Source organism: Aedes albopictus, unplaced genomic scaffold (genome assembly GCF_035046485.1).
Source record: "Aedes albopictus strain Foshan unplaced genomic scaffold, AalbF5 HiC_scaffold_485, whole genome shotgun sequence".
In the NCBI taxonomy this organism is placed as follows: Eukaryota; Metazoa; Arthropoda; class Insecta; order Diptera; family Culicidae; genus Aedes; species Aedes albopictus.
The window spans coordinates 2,819-25,000 of NW_026917293.1; the positions used below are offsets into that span (position 1 = coordinate 2,819).

Consider the following 22,182-nt stretch of genomic DNA (forward strand, 5'->3'; position numbering starts at 1 on the left):
TCAAGCTGAAGTTACCCCATCCTGTCTATAGTAGTCCAACTGGTTAAAGCGATTCGATTCCTGCTCGGAAACGGGAATAAATGCCACCACCATCAACCAATGCCTTGCTCAAAATCACACCGATTACAAGATCAGTAACAAATCAATTCACTCGAGTACTTTAGTACCCCGCACTGGGTGACTGGGAATGGGAAAATTCAATTCCGGTGAAGCGAAACTGACAGTTTGCTCTGACAAAGTAGGCTGTTTCAGAAAGTAACGTGGATTCTGTCCTATTTACCAGAAAATGAACAACCTGAGGAATAGGTTAACCATGCACTGAGAAAAATATACGCGTGAATTCTATATGATTTTCGCTTGGATAATAACTTATTCAGTGAACCATCTCTATGTGACTTTTTTTTCTGTGTTTTTTTTTTAATTACAACACTTGAGCAATGTTAGGATCGTTACGTTGACAATTGTATATTTATGCGGATTTGTCAAAATGGCGACATGTCAAAAATGTACCAGCGTTTTCCGAACCAGTCTACAAGACTGCAGAATCGAATGGCGGACAGCCTCTCTTTCAAGGGAAATCCGCGCACACACCTGCGCTGTCATGGGTATCAATAGCCAGCCCTCCCAAGCTCAAAGACTAGAATCTAACGCGACTCAGGCTTACCTAGCAGACTCACACACAGCGTGAGAAGCTACTTAATATCGAATGCATATTTATGCACGATGAATAGTAATTACTCATATGCCCGCTTGGCGGTGGTGGCCAACAACGGTGGCGACCCGCGGATCGCTTCGTATAATATGTGTGCCATTAGGAACTCAACTCAGTTCATCATCGCATCGGATCGGAACCTAGCTAGTAAGGGAGATACCCACTTGGATGGATACTGAACTGTGAGCAGCGCCACAGCTGATTATATAATCGATTGCGATTATAAACATTGGTGTAGTGGGGGTGGGGCTGCGCCCCCGGAGGAGCGGTGTGAAACCGCTCTTTCGGTGCTTAGCCTGCCTAGAGGAGAGCTAATAATGAGTAATGATCGCGCGAGCGCGCGGATTAGTGCTTCTCACTTGCTGCGATCTGCTGTGTGTAACGCTAATTTTGCTTTCGATTCCGATTTCGATGAATAATCCAAGCAGGCTTGGGAGAACTGTCGTAGTAAATCCCCGACCTCGGCTCACAGCGACAGCACCAGCCAGGCAGAGCCAATGTGCAATTATTAATGACTAGATAAAGTAATTCCGAGTTTGCTTCATGATCAAGGTTAACGCCGTGCGCGACTCGGATTTGTCCAAGTTGTGGTGAGCGATGTGATCTTCTCACTCAACTCGTTCTCTTCGAGCTCGGTTACCGGGCTATAAAGGAGGTGCATGGTACTTTTCACTCATTTTTGCTAGGAAGATGCACAGCGCACTTCCTGGTTGGATCAACAAAGTAAGCCATGACTTGCAGCAGCACATCTGTCAAATCGTTATGCTAGTTGGAAGGAAGCGATGATGATGATGACGACGATGCATTCAGGGCGGTTTGACAGCTTTCGGTGTGATCTTTTAACGACCAATAACCAGCCTCCTTCGATTGAGTCAACCGAAGTCGTGGAGCAAGGTTGTTGTGATTGAAGGTTGTCACGCCGCCTTCGACGACGTGAGATCGTAAAGTTTTGAAACATTATCATCGACTACGTAAAAATTGAATGAATTTTGGCTCACGATGTGGAATGTTTCCGAGTCCAAGCAAGCGTTTATCGATGAGGAATACTTCTGTTTTGATGGGAGCTTTTCATGAGTTGATTATTGGTTCTGTTAATGTTTATTACCCATATTGATGATAGTTTTGAATGAGTTATTCATTCAAGAGATTGTTTTGTGGCTTGTAGCAGCTTGTATACCAATAAACCTACCGTTAAAAATGTTTGTCAATTCTCAGGTCATTTGACATTTCCAACATAAGCAAGAAAAAGTAACCCTCATAAAAGAGCAAATGATCTGACGATAAGATATGGACCAATCAATTGATCAACTGTCAAACTGCAACATTCAAACGTCACTTCGTTCATTTGAAAACATTGCTATGAATCGTTGCTCAGTAGGCAATTGCAACTATCTTACTCGGCAGAGCACGGCATACAATATCACAAGGCAGGCTAATTACCAATGTAAACATCAATTTTGGATGTAAACATGTGACGTCATTTTTATCGTCCTTCTACGTTGATCAAATTGATGTGGAGTACTAGATCATTTTGATCACGTCTTTGACAGATTTGAATTACGTCATCATAAAACTGTTGGATTTCCGGAATGTATCACCTTCTAAATATTGTACACCGTGGCGCAGAGTTGATTTTGATCGGGATTTTGACGAATGTTTATATAGAGTTGCTCTAGGTGCTGAGTTCGATCAGCTGCAAAAAACTTCAGATTCAGACCGTTTAGTCCCTACCAGAAAATAAACATAACCCATAGCGCTCGTTAAGGTGGTTAGAAACACAAATCCACGATATATTTTCCATGATAGCATCAATTCTAGACTAGGATCTTAATCGATCTTGACGTTTGAACAAATTACCATCCTCGGTACCCACTTGGTACCCACTTAATCATCGAGAAATCATCTATTCGAGCACAACATAACAAAAAAACAACTAAACTGCATCAAATCAGCCATATGCGATTCATTCATTTGCATACCATGACGGAGAACGTGCTCGTTTGAGCCGTCCGTTCATGCATTCAATCCATGGACCATCGTTGATGCTGCCTACTGTGCGCATTAACTCGCGCGCAGCGCAGCGCATCGCAGTAACCCTTGAGCGGCGAGCGGCGGTGAACATCACAGGAGACACCCGGGACGGGCGAGCATAAATGCGATCAAAGTAGGCACACCACACATTGACATCTCTGCCTCTAATCTACCACTCGTGTCGTGTCTCGTCGACGAATACCGACGATTTGTTGTGACAATTAGACGCTGGTGTCACGTATCGTGCGGGGACGTAATGGACCTAACCTGTCCTCACTGCCCGAGTAGGTAGGATGGGACCTCCTAATCGCTTGTTGACAATTTGGATTCACTTAAGCGGTTGAGCGCAAGCTGTAATTGAACTTGGAAACTTCGCGTGAGGAGCGAAGGGTCGTCAGGTTGTGATGGAAGATCCAAGTTGGCCGCACAATCGGTGACAAATGCAAAATTAGGTATTGACTTGTCGTCGTAGCCTACTCAGCAGCAGAAGCAGAGAAGTGCTGTTATGCAATCGTGCACAAGCAGAACGTTTCTGGACTGGACGATGATGATGATGATGCGATATCATCGCGTGCTCCGTCCTACACATACTGACACACACACGGTCAAGTCAGAGGAGCTATGAACATGTGACCATATGCAGATGGATAAGGCCTAGTACCGACGTCAGCTACAGTAGCGATCGAATATCATTTGTCGAATAGTATGTTTAGTTTTTTTCTACAAATGTACATAGTGGTGAAGCCAAAAAGCTGCAATGCTTCTAAACTTGGCGTACTCTAACCTGTGCCCTTTATTGTACATTGGGCATATGAGGTCATCCTCCCATTTCTTTACAAGCATTCGGTCCTAATGAGTCTTCTGCGGATGTATAATCAGTTGTGGAACCGCCTAACTATACTACAGGTTCCAAGAATCACCACTTTCAGGATGCTGTTCAGGTCCTCCTTCAATTCCAGCTCGTCTAGGGACCTCAGGAGAGATTTAGGGACAAATCCAGTTACCGAGAGGGCAACCGGAACCGTACGGACGTCCTCCAGGTGCCACATCTGCTTCAACTCCTCCGCTAGGTCGTGCGGTTCATGGATATCTTGCCGGAGAACGTTGATTGGACATTATGGTCTAGTGGTACATCGATGTCGATGAGAGTTACCCACTTCATCACCCATAATGTCGGGCCAGTTGACACGAATAAGGCCGTCCGTAATGATATCGCTATCCCACTACAGCTATATGCAACTATTTTCCAGAACGGAGTCCGGCTGGTACTTGTACAAATCTGTCGATCAAGTTGTGCTTTAAAGCACAACGTGTCCGGATGACCGCACCCCCTCAGTCTACAGTGTGTCCTCATGGCCGTACCCTAGTTCCCAGCGTGTCCGGATGACCGCATCTTAGTCCACAGCGTGTCCAGATGATCACACCCTCAGTCTACAGGCCACACTGGATGGCCGTACCCTAAATCTCAGAGCGTGTCCGGATGACCGCACTCCAGCCCACAGCGTGTTCGGATGACCGTATCCCTGTCCATAGCGTGTCCGGATGACCGCACTCTAGTCCACAGCGTATCCGAATGATCGCACCCTAGTCCACAGCATGTCCGAATGATCGCATCCCAGTCCACAGCGTATCCGGATGGCCGTAGCCTAGTTCCCAGCGTGTCCAGATGACCGCACCCCTGTCCATAGCGTGTCCAGATGACCGCACTCTAGTCCACAGCGTGTTCAGATGACCGCACCTCTGTGTATAGCGTATCCGGATGACCGCACTCTAGTCCACAGCGTGTCCGGATGACCGCACTTTAGTCCACAGTGTGTCCGAATGATCGCACCCTAGTTTACAGCGTGTCCGGATGACCGCATGCCAGTCCACAGCGTGTCCAGATGACCTCAACTTAATCCACAGCGTGTCCGAATGATCGCACCCTAGTTCACAGCGTGTTCGGATGACCGCACCCCAGTCCACAGCGTGTCCGGATGACCCCATTCCAGTCTACAGCGTGTCCGGATGACTGTAATCTTGTCCACAGCGTGTCTGGATGATCGCACTCCAGTCCTCAGAGTATCCGGATGACCACAATATTGTTCACAGCTTGTCCGGATGACCGTAATCTTGTCCACAGCGTGTCCGGATGTCCGCACCTCAGTCCACAGCGTGTTACATTAACAAGAACATTTGTCTCATGGCGACAGTTAAAGAAATCAGTCCACAGCGTGTCCGGATGACCGCATCTTTATTTTTACAAGAAACTCTGCCTCATGTTGACAATTCGGTATAAAATTTAAAAAAAAATCGGTACACAGTGTGTTTGCATGATTGTATCGTTACTTTAACAAGAAATTCTGTCTAATAACGACAATAACACAAATCTAATCAAAGCGTATATGGAAGACCGCATCCTTAGTTAACCGCGAGTCTAGATAAAATCATCCTAGTCAATTATCGTGATTCTTTGACGCGTCTTATAGGACAAGTAACAAAAAATTGTAGGAGGAGTTCTCGTCTGCTGTTATTAGGGTAGTCTCCTTCCCGTTCGTTACCAAAGCACTGAGATTTGCAAATAATTATGAGTGCACCCCATTCAAATCAACGTGATCATATTCAAAGCAACGCGGAACAAAGCCAACGCGTGACAGACGGTTTTGAAAACGAAGCCGCTCGCGCGCACAGCCTGCTACGATAGCTTAGAATTACGGAAAACGGTGTGTAACAAAGTTCAAGAACGGCGAAGTTGAACTTTGCTGTTTTTTTTTGGGCAATTCATACAAACTTCAGTAGTTTACTAAAAATCATCTCAGGTATCATGCATCAACAATGAGGAACCTCTTCTTCAGAAATTAGCGACATATGGTGCCAATAAGGTTCTAACTCAATCTTAAATGTCATGGATTGCTAAGGTTTTTTTTTTGAAGAAAAAGCATCCGCCTCCTTCTCGTCGGTTACCAAGCGTAAAGATTTGGGGCAAGCTTGGGACGCAATCCGCCACCGATCGAGTGCTGTCCTGGCCACGTCCTTACAACTGCTGTGGGATGGGAAAGGATGATTAATTGGGCACCCATGCGACTTTCATGGAACACCAAAAGCAATGAGAGTATAATGGAGGTGTGGAAGAGATGCTTTGTGTGCGTGAGATCCGTGTTTGGTGCAAAACATGTCACTACTACAAGCAAAGCGAGCTCCCATAAGAACGCGTGTCAAATAGTGACGTCACTATTTGTGTTTACATTTTTCTTTGCTTACTAATACATAGCCATCTCTTCTTCTTCCTCACCTGTAATATACTCTCATTGCACCAAAAGCATCTGTCGGATAACTTTCGACCGTCACTGTATCACAGAAGATCGTTCTGGGAACGATGACGACGATGATGACAATCTCGTATCGGCTAACGCTGGATCGCGTGTGGAAATATACCTCCCCTGTCCCTGTCTGTGACCAAACGGCGCACACATGTCCGCAGGGGAAATTCAGTATATAGTTTGTTGTGCAGTGGTAATTTATGAAATCTAGCTTGCAACCGACGTTTTCGACGACGAATGGACTGCGCGCTGCAACGCTCGACGAATTCAGATGATTACAGATGCTGAGCATATAGGCAGGGGGATTAAATCGCTCGGACGGCTTCGCATTTATTCAATTTCGAAATAGAGGTTGTCATTAATCATACACAAAACGATTTTCGCCGTCCATTGTTGCGACGCTCTCACGGAACGAAAGTCCCCTCGTTCGATCTTGCTGCTGCTTGCATGGACGCGGCCGACGAGGACGGCTCTCGGAAACATGCAATTTTGTGCAGTAGTAGGCTGTGCGCGCGACGATCGCATGCGGAGACTTCCGAAAGCCAGTAGGTTGCACCGGCACCAGAAATGTGCTCGTCATCCAAGATGGCTGCGCGCGCTAGCGGGAATTACACCTCGAACAAATTGACAAATTACCGACCGATTGACGTAAGCGAAGCCGGAGAATGGGGAGGATCGTTTGGAGACAGGTGAAGGTTACGCGGAGCGAACGGAGTGACTTGAACATATATCGCTGGATGTTGTGACATCTCTATATGGGACTTACTCGACTGTGGAAGGTGTGGTTTGGCGAAAAATCCCCTACTCCGAAGCATGCATAATTATATCGTTACTGATTCATGCCTGTAGTACTTCTTATCTGCATAAACTGCAAATATTTGTCGCGCGAATGGTTTTCCTCTGTTTACCGAGAGTGCCAGCGGCGATAAGCTTGCAGTCGAAGAATGCGGTGTAACGGCATTGGCTAATTACTCATCCCGCAAATATGTGTGCTATGATGTAAGAAATTTGTAATTTGTACTAGTTGCAATCCACGAAGGCCGTTTCCTATGATCAATGAATCCGTTGCCTTCGCCTGCTTTGATGACTGGGTTTGTAGAATAGTCGCTATCGTTTCTCCTTCCATAGGAGTTGGGCGTCGTCAAAGTTGGCTGTGGAAATGCAGAGGTACCTCTTCCTAAGTTCCATATAGCACATCGCCTACTATTCTCTCATCTCTAACGTATTCTTCTCTTCTCCCTTCTACCTTCCAGGTCGATCACCATCATGGTGGCCCCAGCACGTCAACTTCAGCAGCCCCTTCGGCACAACCGCCCACAACGTCCGCCCTCGAGGACAGCTGGTTCTGGGACCCGGAGCAGAACGTGTCATCCACTTCGTCCTCCTCGAAAAAGGACGACGAAAATGATTCGCCACGATCCGGAACGGATCTGACCACGATCCCATTGGAAGCGCCAGCGTCCGAAAGCGAAATCATTGAACGGCTGCACCGCCAACTGAACGACATCCGGCATCAGCTGAAGAAGCAACAGCTGGAGAATGCCCTCCTGAGCGAGAAGCTCACGCAGGTTAGTAACGAAAACCGAGAGTTAAACGAGAACATCGAGGAACTGGACCGACAGCACGAACTGGTAGTGGAAAACCTGCTGACCGCCAAGAAGGGACTGCTGGAAAAATGCAACCGACTAGAGGAGGATCTGCGGGTGATGCATGGCGAAGCCGCTGTGACGAGGGAGCTGGACGAGCTCAAAGTCAGATACGGCAAGCTGGAACAGAGTTATGTAGGGTCCTGTCAGGAAAACGTGAGGTTAAAGGCCGAGTTGGAGAAGGTTGTCGTTGAAAACGTAGAAATAGTAGCAGGTTTAGAAAGGAAACTCGATGATTTGCAGAAGATGTTTGATCAATCAGAGGACAGGCTTCGAACGAAGACAGCAGAAGCCAACAAGACGGTCACGGAAACGATAGAACTGGAACAGTTCCTGGCCGCGCTCAAAGATGACAACGAGTACATCAAAACGGAACTTGAGGAAACGCTGACTCGATGTGGGCAGCTCGAATCGGAGAACCTTGCCATGAAATCCGAGCTGAACGAACTCAAACAGAAAGCCGATGAAGAAGTATTCGTTGCAGTGCCACCGAAGGAAGACCAAGCCGAGATCGACGAGTTGCGTCGAACACTGGATCAGCTACGATCAGAATCGGAACGATGGAAAACCGATTGCGATCGGCTACAGGAGGACAACCTGGCACTGCAAAAAGCCGAGAAAGACCTTCAAGCAAAGCTAGACGAGCAGGAGAAACTGCTGGAACGATCGGAGCAACAGGCCCTTCAGGAAGCGCAGCTTCAACAGTTGCGCCAAGAGGTTAACGAACTTCAGAACGAACTCAAGAGCGTCATCATCGACAACTCGGTTCAGCTGGACGCCAAAGAAAAGGAATGGCAAGACAAGCTGAACTTCCTGAAGGCGGAGAACACTCGCATCCAGCACGGCAAGGACACACTGGAGGCGGATCTGCTGGAGTACGAGAAGGAATGCTCCAGCCTGATGAAGAACAACGACGTGCTGATAGCGGAGATCGACAACCTGAAGTGCAAGAAGCTGGAAACGATCAACGAGAACGCCGAGGATAGCATTGTGATCCTGGAGAAGCAGCTGGAGGATTGCAGCCGGCTGAACAAAAGCCTGGACGACGAGTACCGGGAGATGAACAAGAAGCTGGAGGAGGTTCTCGAGGAACGGGAAGAACTTGAAATGAAGGTGGAGAGCTTGCAGAAAACGTTGGATGAAAAAAGCAAGTCGATCAAGGACCTTCAGCTGGCGGTGGAAACGCTGGAAAGCGAGAAGAGCAGTCTACTGTTTGAGATTAATGAGACGAAATCGAGGGAAGCCACACCGGAAGAGTCCGGTGAACTCGAAAAGTACAAATCGCAGACGGAGAGTCTGCAAACGCAGCTGACCACCATCAACGAGGACCACGCCGGGCTGGTGCTGAAGTTGCAGCAACTTCAGCAGAAGTCGGTGGAGAATGTGAAGACGTTCGAAGGTAAGATAGGCGACTTGAGCAAGAGTCTGGAGGCGAAGGAATCTGTGATTGTTAACCTGCGGGAAGAGTTGGAAAGGCGGAGCGAAGAGGTGCAGGCGATGAGGATTGATGGTGAAAATGCGATGCAACAGGAGCTGGAAGTGTTGAAGGAACGACTGGAGGCCGAATCGACCAAGTCTACGGCCTTGGCCGTGGAGAAAGATGAGCTGGAACAGCAGTTGACGCAGAAACTGGAGGAGTTGAATGAGGTGAGTTGATTATTTTGTATTAGGATTAAATGTTTTTATCTTTTACCGATCTCTGTAACACCGAGAGACTAACAGCCGAAATTTTGTAATGATTTGTACCGAATGTCGGTAAAAGTTTTACCGAGATTTTGTTACAAATTTGCCAACATTTTGACAATTCAAATTTTTACGAAATCTCTGTAAGGTTTGCCAAGATCTCGGCTAAGATGACCGAGATTTCGGCAAAGATGACCAGGATATCGGCAAAGGTTACCGAGATACAGTAAAAGTTTACCGGGATTCGAAAGTTTAACTAAGATTTGTGTCAAGTTTTACCGAGATTCGGTAAAGGTTTACCGAGATTCGGTAAAGGTTTACCGAGATTCGGTAAAGGTTTACCGAGATTCGGTAAAGGTTTACCGAGATTCGGTAAAGGTTTACCGAGATTCGGTAAAGGTTTACCGAGATTCGGTAAAGGTTTACCGAGATTCGGTAAAGGTTTACCGAGATTCGGTAAAGGTTTACCGAGATTCGGTAAAGGTTTACCGAGATTCGGTAAAGGTTTACCGAGATTCGGTAAAGGTTTACCGAGATTCGGTAAAGGTTTACCGAGATTCGGTAAAGGTTTACCGAGATTCGGTAAAGGTTTACCGAGATTCGGTAAAGGTTTACCGAGATTCGGTAAAGGTTTACCGAGATTCGGTAAAGGTTTACCGAGATTCGGTAAAAGTTTACCGAGATTCGGTAAAGGTTTACCGAGATTCGGTAAAAGTTTACCGAGATTCGGTAAAGGTTCACCGAGATTCGGTAAAGGTTTACCGAGATTCGGTAAAGGTTTACCGAGATTCGGTAAAGGTTTACCGAGATTCGGTAAAGGTTTACCGAGATTCGGTAAAAGTTTACCGAAATATAGGTAAGATTTCTCCGAGAACCAGTAACTATTTTACCGAGATATCACTTACTATGTAAATCTAAATGAATTTTCCGACCTCGATAAAAAAAATTAGAGTTTGTTGAAATGCTAGTTTTTACCCTGATACTTTTCCACCAGACCCACCGTGCCAAGCAAGCCGAGCTGAATCAAACGGTCGAGACGCTAACCCAGCAGAAGGACAATCTGGTTCAGCTGATCACCGCCAAGCACAACGAGAATGTCCAGTACCATGCGGAAATTCAACGGCTAAGTCAACTTCTGCAGGTAGAACTTGCAGCGCGGAACGAAGTCAAGCCTCCAACGGAATGTCCCGAATGCCCGCAGTTGCGTGAAAAGCTCGCTGCTCTCGAGTCGCAAACGAAAAAACTGGAAGACTACGAAAAGATGACCGATCAGATCCAGTTTCTGCGGGAAAAATCCGAAATCCTCACCAACAACCTGCTGATCGAGCAGAACAATCAGAAGGTGGTGCAACAGGAGAAGCAGGAGGCGATCGAGCAGAAGAACAGCCTGGCCAAGGATCTGGACCGACTGCGGCAGCACCTGCTGGAAACGGAGGAAGCGCACACCCAGGAAACGGTGGAACTGCAACAACGGTACGAGGAAACCCAGCGGAAACTGCAAGCCCTCGAGGATGACGTGAAGAAGTCCACCAACGCACTAACGTCAGCCAGGTGAGTCGACGCTTTTTCCACGCTCCATTCTAACCTCAACGACCGTGTCTCATTGTTGCATGCGTGCGGTTTAGCGCGGTCACAGTAGGCGAGCGACCAGCAACCAGCGGTCGTTTCTCGAAGCTAGCCTTGACAACGCTTTCGGCGCTTTATCATGGCTACTTTGATTGCGCTTGCTGCTGCATATGTAGATATATTCCACCGCATTCACGTATGCAAAACTGATTGCGGGAACCGACGACGGGCAGCATTGTTTGTACCCTCCTCCTCCGCTCCCTCGCGACCGTTTCGTTCCGTTCCCACATGTCTGGCTGCCTAATTGGCCGTACAAAATTATGATTACGCGTCCGCCGTGTCGCGGAGCGGAGACAATCAGCTGAATCATTCTCTTGTCGAGTCGATTAAAGACTACTCAGAAGCAGAACCTCAATTGATCATTCTTTGCGTTTTCGGACATTTTTTTCTCGTTCACAGCATTCGGGCGAATCAGCATGCCGAAACGCTGCAGGCGCAGTATCACCTGTTGCAGCAGCAACGGGACGAGCTGGTGGCGAAGCTGAATGCGGCCGACGACAGGGACCACAAGAATCAGGCCTCGCTGACGAATCTGCAGTGCGCGCTGGAGCAGTTCCAAATCAGTGAGTATATTCTCGGATCGTTTACGTAACTTGTTGTGCCTTTCAATTCAAAACACTATAACACATTTTTCTTTGAAACACGTTTATTCATCACAAAAGCTTACCAACAAACTGACGTTTACATTATTGTCTGGATGCCTAGGCCTACTACGGTTGAACTTTCTCCTACAATGACATTCTTTACATCTCTACTTCTTGAATAACAAGGGTCGATTTCAGCGGTCGCGTTACATTCTAAAGTTAGACAGTTAAATAAAGACCAAACCGAGTTTTGCGTTTGCACCACGGGTCTTTCTAAATTCAATTTTCGAACAGTTTCGGTCCAAACAAAATCAAACTGTTCTACGCGTTGTTTGATTTCTCGCAGAAGTTTGGAACGGGAATCGAAAGAATGGAAGAATCTTCTTTCGGAGCCTGGAAGATTCTTGTAGTGTGTATAGCGTACTATGAAATTGTTGATAAAAATGTGTTTGGGAAGTTGCAAATTTAATTCAGTGCATTTGACAACACTGAGTCGACATAACAACGAATCGGTTCAATGACAGACGAACACGAAGAAACCGTCGAAGCAAGCCGAACATCAGGCCTGCTCGGTTTCGGTTTTCTCTTCCTTCTTTAGACGTATTTGGAGACGAACGGACGTGTTCGTGCAGCGCTCCGGGCCAGCGACGGATTTTCGTCATTTTCATGTTGAATTTACGACAATTTCCTTTCCGGATTCTGGTAGAGTCCTCTTCCGGATTCTGCGAGAATCCTCTTCGGGATTCTGCGAGAATCCTCTCCCGGATTCTGCGAGAATCCTCTCCCGGATTCTGGGAGAATCCTCTCCCGGATTCTGGGAGAATCCTCTCCCGGATTCTGGGAGAATCCTCTCCCGGATTCTGGGAGAATCCTCTCCCGGATTCTGGGAGAATCCTCTCCCGGATTCTGGGAGAATCCTCTCCCAAATACTAAAAGAAACCGGAATTCTGGGAGAATCCACTCCGGGATTCGGCAAGAATCCACTCCGGGATTCGGCAAGAATCCACTCCGGGATTCGGCAAGAATCCACTCCGGGATTCGGCAAGAATCCACTCCGGGATTCGGCAAGAATCCACTCCGGGATTCGGCAAGAATCCACTCCGGGATTCGGCAAGAATCCACTCCGGGATTCGGCAAGAATCCACTCCGGGATTCGGCAAGAATCCACTCCGGGATTCGGCAAGAATCCACTCCGGGATTCGGCAAGAATCCACTCCGGGATTCGGCAAGAATCCACTCCGGGATTCGGCAAGAATCCACTCCGGGATTCGGCAAGAATCCACTCCGGGATTCGGCAAGAATCCACTCCGGGATTCGGCAAGAATCCACTCCGGGATTCGGCAAGAATCCACTCCGGGATTCGGCAAGAATCCACTCCGGGATTCGGCAAGAATCCACTCCGGGATTCGGCAAGAATCCACTCCGGGATTCGGCAAGAATCCACTCCGGGATTCGGCAAGAATCCACTCCGGGATTCGGCAAGAATCCACTCCGGGATTCGGCAAGAATCCACTCCGGGATTCGGCAAGAATCCACTCCGGGATTCGGCAAGAATCCACTCCGGGATTCGGCAAGAATCCACTCCGGGATTCGGCAAGAATCCACTCCGGGATTCGGCAAGAATCCACTCCGGGATTCGGCAAGAATCCACTCCGGGATTCGGCAAGAATCCACTCCGGGATTCGGCAAGAATCCACTCCGGGATTCGGCAAGAATCCACTCCGGGATTCGGCAAGAATCCACTCCGGGATTCGGCAAGAATCCACTCCGGGATTCGGCAAGAATCCACTCCGGGATTCGGCAAGAATCCACTCCGGGATTCGGCAAGAATCCACTCCGGGATTCGGCAAGAATCCACTCCGGGATTCGGCAAGAATCCACTCCGGGATTCGGCAAGAATCCACTCCGGGATTCGGCAAGAATCCACTCCGGGATTCGGCAAGAATCCACTCCGGGATTCGGCAAGAATCCACTCCGGGATTCGGCAAGAATCCACTCCGGGATTCGGCAAGAATCCACTCCGGGATTCGGCAAGAATCCACTCCGGGATTCGGCAAGAATCCACTCCGGGATTCGGCAAGAATCCACTCCGGGATTCGGCAAGAATCCACTCCGGGATTCGGCAAGAATCCACTCCGGGATTCGGCAAGAATCCACTCCGGGATTCGGCAAGAATCCACTCCGGGATTCGGCAAGAATCCACTCCGGGATTCGGCAAGAATCCACTCCGGGATTCGGCAAGAATCCACTCCGGGATTCGGCAAGAATCCACTCCGGGATTCGGCAAGAATCCACTCCGGGATTCGGCAAGAATCCACTCCGGGATTCGGCAAGAATCCACTCCGGGATTCGGCAAGAATCCACTCCGGGATTCGGCAAGAATCCACTCCGGGATTCGGCAAGAATCCACTCCGGGATTCGGCAAGAATCCACTCCGGGATTCGGCAAGAATCCACTCCGGGATTCGGCAAGAATCCACTCCGGGATTCGGCAAGAATCCACTCCGGGATTCGGCAAGAATCCACTCCGGGATTCGGCAAGAATCCACTCCGGGATTCGGCAAGAATCCACTCCGGGATTCGGCAAGAATCCACTCCGGGATTCGGCAAGAATCCACTCCGGGATTCGGCAAGAATCCACTCCGGGATTCGGCAAGAATCCACTCCGGGATTCGGCAAGAATCCACTCCGGGATTCGGCAAGAATCCACTCCGGGATTCGGCAAGAATCCACTCCGGGATTCGGCAAGAATCCACTCCGGGATTCGGCAAGAATCCACTCCGGGATTCGGCAAGAATCCACTCCGGGATTCGGCAAGAATCCACTCCGGGATTCGGCAAGAATCCACTCCGGGATTCGGCAAGAATCCACTCCGGGATTCGGCAAGAATCCACTCCGGGATTCGGCAAGAATCCACTCCGGGATTCGGCAAGAATCCACTCCGGGATTCGGCAAGAATCCACTCCGGGATTCGGCAAGAATCCACTCCGGGATTCGGCAAGAATCCACTCCGGGATTCGGCAAGAATCCACTCCGGGATTCGGCAAGAATCCACTCCGGGATTCGGCAAGAATCCACTCCGGGATTCGGCAAGAATCCACTCCGGGATTCGGCAAGAATCCACTCCGGGATTCGGCAAGAATCCACTCCGGGATTCGGCAAGAATCCACTCCGGGATTCGGCAAGAATCCACTCCGGGATTCGGCAAGAATCCACTCCGGGATTCGGCAAGAATCCACTCCGGGATTCGGCAAGAATCCACTCCGGGATTCGGCAAGAATCCACTCCGGGATTCGGCAAGAATCCACTCCGGGATTCGGCAAGAATCCACTCCGGGATTCGGCAAGAATCCACTCCGGGATTCGGCAAGAATCCACTCCGGGATTCGGCAAGAATCCACTCCGGGATTCGGCAAGAATCCACTCCGGGATTCGGCAAGAATCCACTCCGGGATTCGGCAAGAATCCACTCCGGGATTCGGCAAGAATCCACTCCGGGATTCGGCAAGAATCCACTCCGGGATTCGGCAAGAATCCACTCCGGGATTCGGCAAGAATCCACTCCGGGATTCGGCAAGAATCCACTCCGGGATTCGGCAAGAATCCACTCCGGGATTCGGCAAGAATCCACTCCGGGATTCGGCAAGAATCCACTCCGGATTCGGCAAGAATCCACTCCGGGATTCGGCAAGAATCCACTCCGGGATTCGGCAAGAATCCACTCCGGGATTCGGCAAGAATCCACTCCGGGATTCGGCAAGAATCCACTCCGGGATTCGGCAAGAATCCACTCCGGGATTCGGCAAGAATCCACTCCGGGATTCGGCAAGAATCCACTCCGGGATTCATCAAGAATCCACTCCGGGATTCGGCAAGAATCCACTCCGGGATTCGGCAAGAATCCACTCCGGGATTCGGCAAGAATCCACTCCGGGATTCGGCAAGAATCCACTCCGGGACTTCGGCAAGAATCCACTCCGGGATTCGGCAAGAATCCACTCCGGGATTCGGCAAGAATCCACTCCGGGATTCGGCAAGAGTCCACTCCGGGATTCGGCAAGAATCCACTCCGGGATTCGGCAAGAATCCACTCCGGGATTCGGCAAGAGTCCACTCCGGGATTCGGCAAGAATCCACTCCGGGATTCGGCAAGAATCCACTCCGGGATTCGGCAAGAATCCACTCCGGCATTCGACAAGAATCCACTCCGGGATTCGGCAAGAATCCACTCCGTGATTCGGCAAGAATCCACTCCGTGATTCGGCAAGAATCCACTCTGGGATTCGGCAAGAATCCACTCCGGGATTCGGCAAGAATCCACTCCGGGATTCGGCAAGAATCCTCCTCGAAATTCTGCAAGAATCCTCGGGATTCTGCAAGAATCCTCCTTGGGATTCTGCAAGAATCCTCCTCGGGATTCTGCAAGAATCCTCCTCGGGATTCTGCAAGAATCCTCCTCGGGATTCTGCAAGAATCCTCCTCGGGATTCTGCAAGAATCCTCCTCGGGATTCTGCAAGAATCCTCGGGATTCGGCAAGAATCCTCGAAATTCTGCAAGAATCCTCCTCGAAATTCTGCAAGAATCCTCGGGATTCTGCAAGAATCCTCCTTGGGATTCTGCAAGAATCCTCCTCGGGATTCTGCAAGAATCCTCCTCGGGATTCTGCAAGAATCCTCCTCGGGATTCTGCAAGAATCCTCCTCGGGATTCTGCAAGAATCCTCCTCGGGATTCTGCAAGAATCCTCCTCGAAATTCTGCAAGAATCCTCCTCGAAATTCTGCAAGAATCCTCCTCGAAATTCTGCAAGAATCCTCGGAATTCTGCAAGAATCCTCCTCGGGATTCTGCAAGAATCCTCCTCGGGATTCTGCAAGAATCCTCCTCGGGATTCGGCAAGAATCCTCCTCGGGATTCGGCAAGAATCCTCCTCGGGATTCGGCAAGAATCCTCCTCGGGATTCGGCAAGAATCCTCGGGATTCGGCAAGAATCCTCCTCGGGATTCTGCAAGAATCCTCCTCGAAATTCTGCAAGAATCCTCGGGATTCTGCAAGAATCCTCCTTGGGATTCTGCAAGAATCCTCCTCGGGATTCTGCAAGAATCCTCCTCGAAATTCTGCAAGAATCCTCCTCGAAATTCTGCAAGAATCCTCGGAATTCTGCAAGAATCCTCCTTGGGATTCTGCAAGAATCCTCCTCGAAATTCTGCAAGAATCCTCCTCGAAATTCTGCAAGAATCCTCCTCGGGATTCTGCAAGAATCCTCCTCGGGATTCGGCAAGAATCCTCCTCGGGATTCGGCAAGAATCCTCTTCGGGATTCGGCAAGAATCCTCCTCGGGATTCGGCAAGAATCCTCCTCGGGATTCGGCGAGAATCCTCCTCGGGATTCGGCAAGAATCCTCCTCGGGATTCGGCAAGAATCCTCCTCGGGATTCGGCAAGAATCCTCCTCGGGATTCTGCAAGAATCCTCCTCGAAATTCTGCAAGAATCCTCCTCGAAATTCTGCAAGAATCCTCCTCGAAATTCTGCAAGAATCCTCCTCGAAATTCTGCAAGAATCCTCCTCGAAATTCTGCAAGAATCCTCCTCGGGATTCTGCAAGAATCCTCCTCGGGATTCTGCAAGAATCCTCCTCGGGATTCTGCAAGAATCCTCCTCGGGATTCGGCAAGAATCCTCCTCGGGATTCGGCAAGAATCCTCGGGATTCGGCAAGAATCCTCCTCGGGATTCGGCAAGAATCCTCCTCGGGATTCTGCAAGAATCCTCCTCGAAATTCTGCAAGAATCCTCGAAATTCTGCAAGAATCCTCCTCGAAATTCTGCAAGAATCCTCCTCGAAATTCTGCAAGAATCCTCCTCGAAATTCTGCAAGAATCCTCGGGATTCTGCAAGAATCCTCCTTGGGATTCTGCAAGAATCCTCCTCGGGATTCTGCAAGAATCCTCCTCGGGATTCTGCAAGAATCCTCCTCGGGATTCTGCAAGAATCCTCCTCGGGATTCGGCAAGAATCCTCCTCGGGATTCTGCAAGAATCCTCGGGATTCTGCAAGAATCCTCCTCGAAATTCTGCAAGAATCCTCGAAATTCTGCAAGAATCCTCGGAATGCTGCAAGAATCCTCCTCGGGATTCGGCAAGAATCCTCCTCGGGATTCGGCAAGAATCCTCCTCGGGATTCGGCAAGAATCCTCCTCGGGATTCGGCAAGAATCCTCCTCGGGATTCGGCAAGAATCCTCCTCGGGATTCGGCAAGAATCCTCCTCGGGATTCGGCAAGAATCCTCCTCGGGATTCGGCAAGAATCCTCCTCGGGATTCGGCAAGAATCCTCCTCGGGATTCGGCAAGAATCACCCTCGGGATTCGGCAAGAATCCTCCTCGGGATTCGGCAAGAATCCTCCTCGGGATTCGGCAAGAATCCACCTCGGGATTCGGCAAGAATCCTCCTCGGGATTTGGCAAGAATCCTCTCCAGGATTCCGGGGGAATCCTCTCCGGGATTCCGGGGGAATCCTCTCCGGAATTCCGGGGGAATCCTCTCCGGGATTCCGGGGGAATCCTCTCCGGGATTCCGGGGGAATCCTCTCCGGGATTCCGGGGGAATCCTCTCCGGGATTCCGGGGGAATCCTCTCCGGGATTCCGGGGGAATCCTCTCCGGGATTCCGGGGGAATCCTCTCCGGGATTCCGGGGGAATCCTCTCCGGGATTCCGGGGGAATCCTCCTCGGGATTCGGCAAGAATCCTCCTCGAAATTCTGCAAGAATCCTCCTCGAAATTCTGCAAGAATCCTCCTCGGGATTCTGCAAGAATCCTCCTCGGGATTCGGCAAGAATCCTCGGGATTCGGCAAGAATCCTCCTCGGGATTCGGCAAGAATCCTCCTCGGGATTCTGCAAGAATCCTCCTCGGGATTCTGCAAGAATCCTCCTCGGGATTCTGCAAGAATCCTCCTCGAAATTCTGCAAGAATCCTCCTCGAAATTCTGCAAGAATCCTCCTCGAAATTCTGCAAGAATCCTCGGGATTCTGCAAGAATCCTCCTTGGGATTCTGCAAGAATCCTCCTTGGGATTCTGCAAGAATCCTCCTTGGGATTCTGCAAGAATCCTCCTCGGGATTCTGCAAGAATCCTCCTCGGGATTCTGCAAGAATCCTCCTCGGGATTCTGCAAGAATCCTCCTCGGGATTCTGCAAGAATCCTCCTCGGGATTCTGCAAGAATCCTCCTCGGGATTCTGCAAGAATTCTCCTCGGGATTCGGCAAGAATCCTCCTCGGGATTCGGCAAGAATCCTCCTCGGGATTCGGCAAGAATCCTCCTCGGGATTCGGCAAGAATCCTCCTCGGGATTCGGCAAGAATCCTCCTCGGGATTCGGCAAGAATCCTCCTCGGGATTCGGCAAGAATCCTCCTCGGGATTCGGCAAGAATCCTCCTCGGGATTCGGCAAGAATCCTCCTCGGGATTCGGCAAGAATCCTCCTCGGGATTCGGCAAGAATCCTCCTCGGGATTCGGCAAGAATCCTCCTCGGGATTCGGCAAGAATCCTCCTCGGGATTCGGCAAGAATCCTCCTCGGGATTCGGCAAGAATCCTCCTCGGGATTCGGCAAGAATCCTCCTCGGGATTCGGCAAGAATCCTCCTCGGGATTCGGCAAGAATCCTCCTCGGGATTCGGCAAGAATCCTCCTCGGGATTCGGCAAGAATCCTCCTCGGGATTCGGCAAGAATCCTCCTCGGGATTCGGCAAGAATCCTCCTCGGGATTCCGGGGGAATCCTCTCCGGAATTCCGGGGGAATCCTCTCCGGAATGCCGGGGGAATCCTCTCCGGGATTCCGGGGGAATCCTCTCCGGGATTCCGGGGGAATCCTCTCCGGGATTCCGGGGGAATCCTCTCCGGGATTCCGGGGGAATCCTCTCCGGGATTCCGGGGGAATCCTCTCCGGGATTCCGGGGGAATCCTCTCCGGGATTCCGGGGGAATCCTCTCCGGGATTCCGGGGGAATCCTCTCCGGGATTCCGGGGGAATCCTCCTCGGGATTCGGCAAGAATCCTCCTCGAAATTCTGCAAGAATCCTCCTCGAAATTCTGCAAGAATCCTCCTCGGGATTCTGCAAGAATCCTCCTCGGGATTCGGCAAGAATCCTCCTCGGGATTCGGCAAGAATCCTCCTCGGGATTCGGCAAGAATCCTCCTCGGGATTCGACAAGAATCCTCCTCGGGATTCGGCAAGAATCCTCCTCGGGATTCGGCAAGAATCCTCCTCGGGATTCGGCAAGAATCCTCCTCGGGATTCGGCAAGAATCCTCCTCGGGATTCGGCAAGAATCCTCCTCGGGATTCGGCAAGAATCCTCCTCGGGATTCGGCAAGAATCCTCCTCGGGATTCGGCAAGAATCCTCCTCGGGATTCGGCAAGAATCCTCCTCGGGATTCGGCAAGAATCCTCCTCGGGATTCGGCAAGAATCCTCCTCGGGATTCGGCAAGAATCCTCCTCGGGATTCGGCAAGAATCCTCCTCGGGATTCGGCAAGAATCACCCTCGGGATTCGGCAAGAATCCTCCTCGGGATTCGGCAAGAATCCTCCTCGGGATTCGGCAAGAATCCTCCTCGGGATTCGGCAAGAATCCTCCTCGGGATTCGGCAAGAATCCTCCTCGGGATTCGGCAAGAATCCTCCTCGGGATTCGGCAAGAATCCTCCTCGGGATTCGGCAAGAATCCTCCTCGGGATTCGGCAAGAATCCTCCTCGGGATTCGGCAACAATCCTCCTCGGGATTCGGCAAGAATCCTCCTCGGGATTCGGCAAGAATCCTCCTCGGGATTCGGCAAGAATCCTCCTCGGGATTTGGCAAGAATCCTCTCCGGGATTCCGGGGGAATCCTCTCCGGAATTCCGAGGGAATCCTCTCCGGGATTCCGGGGGAATCCTCTCCGGGATTCCGGGGGAATCCTCTCCGGGATTCCGGGGGAATCCTCTCCGGGATTCCGGGGGAATCCTCTCCGGGATTCCGGGGGAATCCTCTCCGGGATTCCGGGGGAATCCTCTCCGGGATTCCGGGGGAATCCTCTCCGGGATTCCGGGGGAATCCTCTCCGGGATTCCGGGGGAATCCTCTCCGGGATTCCGGGGGAATCCTCTCCGGGATTCCGGGGGAATCCTCTCCGGGATTCCGGGGGAATCCTCTCCGGGATTCCGGGGGAATCCTCTCCGGGATTCCGGGGGAATCCTCTCCGGGATTCCGGGGGAATCCTCTCCGGGATTCCGGGGGAATCCTCTCCGGGATTCCGGGGGAATCCTCTCCGGGATTCCGGGGGAATCCTCTCCGGGATTCCGGGGGAATCCTCTCCGGGATTCCGGGGGAATCCTCTCCGGGATTCCGGGGGAATCCTCTCCGGGATTCCGGGGGAATCCTCTCCGGGATTCCGGGGGAATCCTCTCCGGGATTCCGGGGGAATCCTCTCCGGGATTCCGGGGGAATCCTCTCCGGGATTCCGGGGGAATCCTCTCCGGGATTCCGGGGGAATCCTCTCCGGGATTCCGGGGGAATCCTCTCCGGGATTCCGGGGGAATCCTCTCCGGGATTCCGGGGGAATCCTCTCCGGGATTCCGGGGGAATCCTCTCCGGGATTCCGGGGGAATCCTCTCCGGGATTCCGGGGGAATCCTCTCCGGGATTCCGGGGGAATCCTCTCCGGGATTCCGGGGGAATCCTCTCCGGGATTCCGGGGGAATCCTCTCCGGGATTCCGGGGGAATCCTCTCCGGGATTCTGGGGGAATCCTCTCCGGGATTCCGGGGGAATCCTCTCCGGGATTCCGGGGGAATCCTCTCCGGGATTCCGGGGGAATCCTCTCCGGGATTCCGGGGGAATCCTCTCCGGGATTCCGGGGGAATCCTCTCCGGGATTCCGGGGGAATCCTCTCCGGGATTCCGGGGGAATCCTCTCCGGGATTCCGGGGGAATCCTCTCCGGGATTCCGGGGGAATCCTCTCCGGGATTCCGGGGGAATCCTCTCCGGGATTCCGGGGGAATCCTCTCCGGGATTCCGGGGGAATCCTCTCCGGGATTCCGGGGGAATCCTCTCCGGGATTCCGGGGGAATCCTCTCCGGGATTCCGGGGGAATCCTCTCCGGGATTCCGGGGGAATCCTCTCCGGGATTCCGGGGGAATCCTCTCCGGGATTCCGGGGGAATCCTCTCCGGGATTCCGGGGGAATCCTCTCCGGGATTCCGGGGGAATCCTCTCCGGGATTCCGGGGAAATCCTCTCCGGGATTCCGGGGAAATCCTCTCCGGGATTCCGGGGAAATCCTCTCCGGGATTCCGGGGAAATCCTCTCCGGGATTCCGGGGAAATCCTCTCCGGGATTCCGGGGAAATCCTCTCCGGGATTCCGGGGAAATCCTCTCCGCGATTCCGGGGGAATCCTCTCCGGGATTCCGGGGAAATCCTCTCCGGGATTCCGGGGAAATCCTCTCCGGGATTCCGGGGAAATCCTCTCCGGGATTCCGGGGAAATCCTCTCCGGGATTCCGGGGAAATCCTCTCCGGGATTCCGGGGAAATCCTCTCCGGGATTCCGGGGAAATCCTCTCCGGGATTCCGGGGAAATCCTCTCCGG

The 22,182-nt window shown here is 51.2% G+C and overlaps 1 protein-coding gene across 1 annotated transcript; it reads left to right on the forward strand.

The window, feature by feature from the left end:
• Positions 1-7,295: 7,295 nt before the first annotated feature.
• LOC109404006 (thyroid receptor-interacting protein 11) lies at positions 7,296-11,604 on the forward strand (the record flags this gene model as incomplete). The annotated part of the gene is made up of 3 exons (XM_062843718.1): positions 7,296-9,335; positions 10,366-10,922; positions 11,397-11,604. Coding segments are annotated over 3 exons (2,790 nt in total), but the record flags the coding sequence as incomplete, so codon positions are not given.
• Between the last annotated feature and the right edge of the window lie 10,578 nt (positions 11,605-22,182).